General features: G+C 53.4%; 1 protein-coding gene across 1 annotated transcript; it reads right to left on the reverse strand.

Moving 5' to 3' along the window:
* Positions 1-450: 450 nt before the first annotated feature.
* Positions 451-3290, reverse strand: GADD45B (growth arrest and DNA damage inducible beta). The gene is made up of 4 exons (XM_020780924.3): positions 2940-3290; positions 2693-2794; positions 1944-2178; positions 451-1386 (listed from the first exon to the last, which is right to left on the reverse strand). Exons 1-4 carry the CDS (start codon positions 2981-2983, stop codon positions 1273-1275), a joined length of 495 nt encoding a protein of 164 aa, XP_020636583.3. The 5' UTR covers positions 2984-3290; the 3' UTR covers positions 451-1272.
* Between the last annotated feature and the right edge of the window lie 2277 nt (positions 3291-5567).

Consider the following 5567-nt stretch of genomic DNA (forward strand, 5'->3'; position numbering starts at 1 on the left):
TCCATTTGCCAAAAACTCTTTGAAGCTTCACCTGAATCTCAGGGAAGCTTCTGTCTTTTGGGTGGCCCAAGAACTTTCCTGCTTCTGCCACAGCCCACTAACAGGCTCCTTAACCCCCCAACTGCCCCGGTAACCTAGTTTGGAAATGGAATATTACTAAATTTTGACTTTTGTTTGAGTAGAATCAGAGGGCAAGCCTCTGTGGCCAAACTCTCCCGTCCAAAACCATCTCTCTCTCTCTTTGCCCTATAAAAACTTGGAGGAGGTGGAGTCAACACACTTCTGTCGCTCTAAACCCACAAAAAACTCTGTGCAGGCTTATTTCAACGGAAATTCGTTGGTATCAAGGCCCCTCGGCTGAGTTTTCTCTTTTCACCTTCCAACCACCAGACTCGGCTGCAAATACCGAGTCTTCCCTTTAAGCAGACAGACCTGAGAAAACGGCTCGTGTTTTACTTTCAGAATATAATTTTCTTTATTGTCATTTCCAAAACAAGTATAAGAATATAGTTGAGTCTCTATTTTTTTTTCAGAGTGCAAGAAAAAGAGAAAACATTTGCATGTCAGGCTGCGTGTGGTTTTATCCGGAGAAATGGCATCTTCAAATGCAACCCAGCCAGTTTTTTTTTTTAAAAGTCTGTTTGCTACTGTCTTTTGTTAAGTCCATCTGTCCTTTCTTTTCTTCCCTCTTGCTCTTGGCATAAGACAACGGACTCTGGAGAGTTCTCTCTCCTCCAGTTCAGAGTCTCCTTTGGCCAGAGGGACACCACTCCCTGGCTTCCTCCACCGTCTCTTCTCTCCTTGCTTGGCCTCCCGTGAGACACGCGTGCAAGGCATCCGGAGAAAAGACAGCCGGGGAGCTAATCTTGCGGTTTTGGTGAAGCCACGGAAAGGTACACCTCTCTGGCTGTGCCATGTCCCCCACGTGGCATGAGGAGCCCCCTCCAGCCTGCAGGCCCCTTCTTTCCGGCCTGCCCTGGCAACCTCTCCAGTCTTGTCTCCCGGCAGTCAGCTGATGCAGCCACCACCGGCTTCAGCCTCCTCCTCCTGCAGCATCCGGACCTTCATGTGTTCACCTCCCATTCCACTGAGTCATCCGACGCTGACACCACCACACTCTCGTTCTGACGGGATCGGTGTTCTTTAATTTTCCCCCCCTCGGTTTAAAAAACACAAAAACACCACACATATCGAACATTCCCCTTTTCAAGCCGCCTTCTTTTGTTTGTTCCACTTCGGTGAAAAAAAACAAGGAAGCGGGGGCCGGGCGCCTCAGCGCGCCTGCAGCGCTACGTAAGGGACCCACTGGTTGTTTCCTCGGCTTTCTTCGCAGTAACTGGCGACTTCGGCCAGACCTTGGCTTTTCCAGCAGTCAGTGTGCGGGTTCTGTCGGGGAGAAAAGAGAAGAACACCAAGATGAAACAGCAGTCTGGAGAAAAACCGAAACAGAGAGCTCTCGTTCGCTTCCCCACTCCTGGGGCACCTTCTCTTTAACCTACATTTAAATCCGATCAAAAAAACAAACAAAAACCCAGCTATGTGTAGGTGCAGATTTCAGGCAGGCTGCAGAAACCAGCACAATCTGAGAATGACATCTCAGGAATTTCGCCACCTCCTCCCTCGGGAACTCGGAAGGACATTCCGATCTGCAGCCGTCAGCCGGTCCACCTCCCCTGAGAAACCCTCTATTAGCTGGGCAGCGACTCACTGGGGCTTCTTCCGAATCCACCGGCAGCGCCCCACCCCAAACAAAACGCCCCACCCTTCCACCTCGGCAGCCCTCTCTCCCCACTCTGGCTGGTTTCTCGCCTCCAGCCCCTTCCGCTTTCCAAGAGACTCTGAGCCAAGACTGCCATGGGGATGTTTGTGTGTTTGTGTCCCCAGCTGGGCCAGATGTGAGAGACAGAGCACCCCCAAGTCCACGTGCCGGGCAGCTGACTCACCGTCACGAGGAGGCAGTGCAGGTCCCGAGGCTCGGCGTTGGTGTTGGGGGTGCCGGCCGGCGTGTCCCCCTCCAGCAGGGCGGCCAGGCGCTCCATGCCGGACACCCTTAAGATGTTGATGTCGTTGTCGCAACAGAAAGCCTGGATGAGCGTGAAGTGGATCTGGAGAGCAATTTCTTCCGCTTCTTCCTCCTCGTCCACCGCCAGGAGGCACAGGACCACGCTGTCTGGATCCCTGGGGGAGAGAGAGAGACAAGCTGGTGGTAAGGCCCCCTGCTTGGAATCGCATGCCCTCCTTTCCTTCTCCTCTGGCCAGACCCCCAAACCCACCATCACCAGGTAGACCACTCCCCACCCTGGCAAAAAATGGCTCCCCAAAACTGGAAGTCCTGATACCAACCACCGGCCCTCCCTCTTTGCTCCCTTTTAAGGGCAGATCCAGCAGGCGTTGCTTTTGAAAGCCAAACACGCACACACAGATGAAGCATCAAAATCTCTCCAAGGTAAACAACCACCCCTTCTTTGTCTGTCTGTCTGTCTCTCTGGCATGGAGAAGAATCATCACCAATGTTTCACCGCCCGGGACAGCGTAAACCAAAATAACGTGGTCAGTCAAAGCAAAGACCCAATGAGAGCTACTGAGGCTCCCCGGGGATGTTCAGATGGGTCTGCCAAGGGCCCACCCCACCCCATCAGCCCCCCCCCCCTGTTCCTTCGGGCAACCCCAGAGCAGGAATGCCAATACTTACACATTCATGAGTTTGGCCGATTCGTAGACCCCGACAGTCAGGCAGCCCTGCCTCTGGGCCGCCACCAAGAGTTGCTCCACAGCTTCGCAGACGGATTTCATTCTTTTGGAGGAAACAAGAAAGAGAGCAGAGTGAGAATCGTTTGCAAAAAAACACGCCTCTTGTTGCTGGAAAGGAAGGTCTTCCAGGAAGGAAGGAGGCCAGGGGAGCAACCCCATGATGGCCAAGAGAGAGAGGAGGCACTTACTTCTTCTCGGTATTGTCGCAAGGGACCAACTCCTCCAAGGTCATGTTGCAATTATAATCCACAGTGGCGTAAAAACAAGGCAGTAAAATCCTGAAGCACAGCCACAGAGAGACTCCGTTTTCTTCCAAGGAAGGATCCCAAACCGGGAAGGCAGTCAATATATAGAGACCAGCAAAATATAAAATGAAATATCCGTGCAAATAGTCCCGAAGCAAGGCGAGCTCCCCAGAAAAATAAGCGATGCAACTCAAAAACTGGTCGCAAAACGAGCCCGACGCGAACGCAGACTTGCCGCCGAAGCTCCAGCTGGTGTTTAAGCCTCCGACGTCCGCTGACAGCGCCTTTTATGGTTTTCGGCGAGGGGGCGCGGCCTCAGGACCCTTCTGCCTCGTCCCCATTGGCCCGCGTGGCACAAAGGAAGTCTCGGGAGGACTCCTGATTGGTCATCAGGCTTTGGCGGATGTGGATGTGTGTGGGGAGGGGGGAAGCCACGTGGGGCGGCGGTGGGCGGGGATGAGGAAGGAGGCTTGCGCAATCCGGGTGGCTGGATGGATGCATGTTTTCTTGGAAGGGGAAAATTTAAAAAGGAAAAAAAAATACGAAGTTTCGGTTGGTTCTTCCCAGGAGTCGGGGCTTCTTGTCATAGAACCGGAATGTGATTTCCCAGGAAAAACAGAACTAGGCTGGGCTTTTCTGGCTGGGGCGCCTCTGGGTGATTCTTTTTAAAAATTTTCTTTATTATTGTTTTCCTGCGAAAACAAGAGTTTCTCTGAACTGAGGAATAGAGAAAACGTTGATCCGTTAAAGGTGGAGGCTTTTTTAAAAAATTCTTTTTAGTTATTAAAAAAATAAATTTTGGGGGGAGATTAAAAAAAAGTCAGAAGCCCTCCTGGCTACTTCCAAACCAGACAACCCCCCTTTTTTTCCGGAGGGGGTGCAAACCTATTTTTCCTGTGCAAGCGCGCTTTGCAGGAAGAAAGCCCCCCCCAGATGCCACGGAGAGGCGAATATGGGTGGAGGGGGCGAAGTGATTTTTCTTCCCTCCCATCCTGTGTGTGTGTGTCAGGTAGCAAATTAGTGTAGAAGGAAGGGGCTCTTCCTCTCCCCCCCCCCCTTTCTCGTCTGTCCGGCTTTTGCAACACGTCCCAGAACAAGGCGGTTTGCAAAAGGTTGAAACTGTAAGGTTGAAACCTAATGGGGACCGCCTTGGAAAACACCCCCCCCCATACACACCGTCCGCTGCGCTCTGCAACTCCCCCCACCGCCTTTTGCTGCTTTTCCCTCTCGTGAAACTTTTTGCAAACTTCCGCGCAAGCAAGCAATCCCCACCACCACCACCGTTGCACGCCTTTGGCCTGGGATGGTCGCCCCTGGTTTGGGGCGGGGGGGGTAGAGAGAGAGAGAGGCGGCTGGATCCTTCCAGATGAGATTGGGGGGGGCTGTGCTGACTGCGGGCGGGTTCGCAGGAGATCGCGATCCAAGCGGTTCCGCGCAACCCGAGCCATATCTCTCCCCCCCCCCATTGCTTCTCTCTTTGGGTTGCAGGAGGAGGAGCGTTTGTGGGGGGGTGGGAGAGAGAGAGGCCGTCCTGCGGGTCTGGATCCCGGGCACCGCCCCAAGTGGGTGAGAGGTCGCGCGCCGGTGACCCCGATGCCCCCCCTTCGGCGATCCGGCTGTGGCGCAACCGCTGAGTCACCCTTGAGTCAGCATCTCCGCCGAAAAGGGGGGGGGGGGAAGCAGTTTGCAGACGGAAAAGGGCCGCCTGGAGGAGCCTAGGCGGGTGTGGGGGGGTTGATCCTTATGGATCCGGCTGCGACCCCCACCCCACCCCTCCTTTTTGCAAGGCGACCCCTTTCAACAAAGCTGTCCAGAGGCTTAACCTACCTCGCGGGGCTGTTGTGAGCGCCGAAGGGGCGGCTCTGGCGTCGCGGAGGGGATGCGCGCCATCCTCCCAGGCCCACCCACTCCCCCCAGTTTTCCCAGTGGAACCAGCAAACGACGCCCTGCCTCGGCTACTGGGACGAAAGCCTCCCCCGGGGGTGGGGGCGCCTCCCCAGAGATTCCCTCATTTAAAAAGGGGAGCCTGCCCCCTGGTGGCCAAAGGTGGGAGCTGCGCCGGCACCTCGCTTAAAACAGCTCTAAGGGTACCCCTGCTTCTGGGCCTTCCTCTCCTCTTCTTCCTCCTCCCACTCCCTGCCCCTATACTCCCTGGGTGGGTATTTTCAGGTTCCGGAGCCTAAACATCCCCTCCAGTGTTTTACATCTACCCACCACCATCATCATCATCATCATCATCATCATCATCATCATCATCATCATCATCATCATCATCATCATCATCATCATTATTATTATTATTATTATTATTATTATTATTATTATTATTATTATTATTATTATTATTATTATTATCAATCATCATCATCATCACCATCATCACCACCACCACCACCACCACCCCACTTTTCTCTTTGGAAAGGACCTGAGGTGGCTTACATCCTTGAAAGACAACATTTAAAGCCAGAAACCATGAGTCTACCCCAAGGGTTGACATCATTAAAAAGAATTTTTGGCCCATCTCTTAACATCCACTTGTATAGCCAGCCCTCTTCCTCCCCCGTCCGCGTC

The sequence above is a fragment of the Pogona vitticeps genome, chromosome 7 (assembly GCF_051106095.1).
Source record: "Pogona vitticeps strain Pit_001003342236 chromosome 7, PviZW2.1, whole genome shotgun sequence".
Classification (NCBI taxonomy): domain Eukaryota; kingdom Metazoa; phylum Chordata; class Lepidosauria; order Squamata; family Agamidae; genus Pogona; species Pogona vitticeps.

Excerpts from the sequence above, each read along its gene's own strand:
- GADD45B (XM_020780924.3), bottom strand. The coding sequence starts at position 2,983 with ATGACCTTGGAGGAGTTGGTCCCTTGCGACAATACCGAGAAGAA. Across the intron at positions 2,179-2,692 it reads TCGGCCAAACTCATGAATGT|GGATCCAGACAGCGTGGTCC; the intron begins GTAAGTATTGGC and ends TCTCTCCCCCAG. Across the intron at positions 1,387-1,943 it reads TGCACTGCCTCCTCGTGACG|AACCCGCACACTGACTGCTG; the intron begins GTGAGTCAGCTG and ends TCTCCCCGACAG.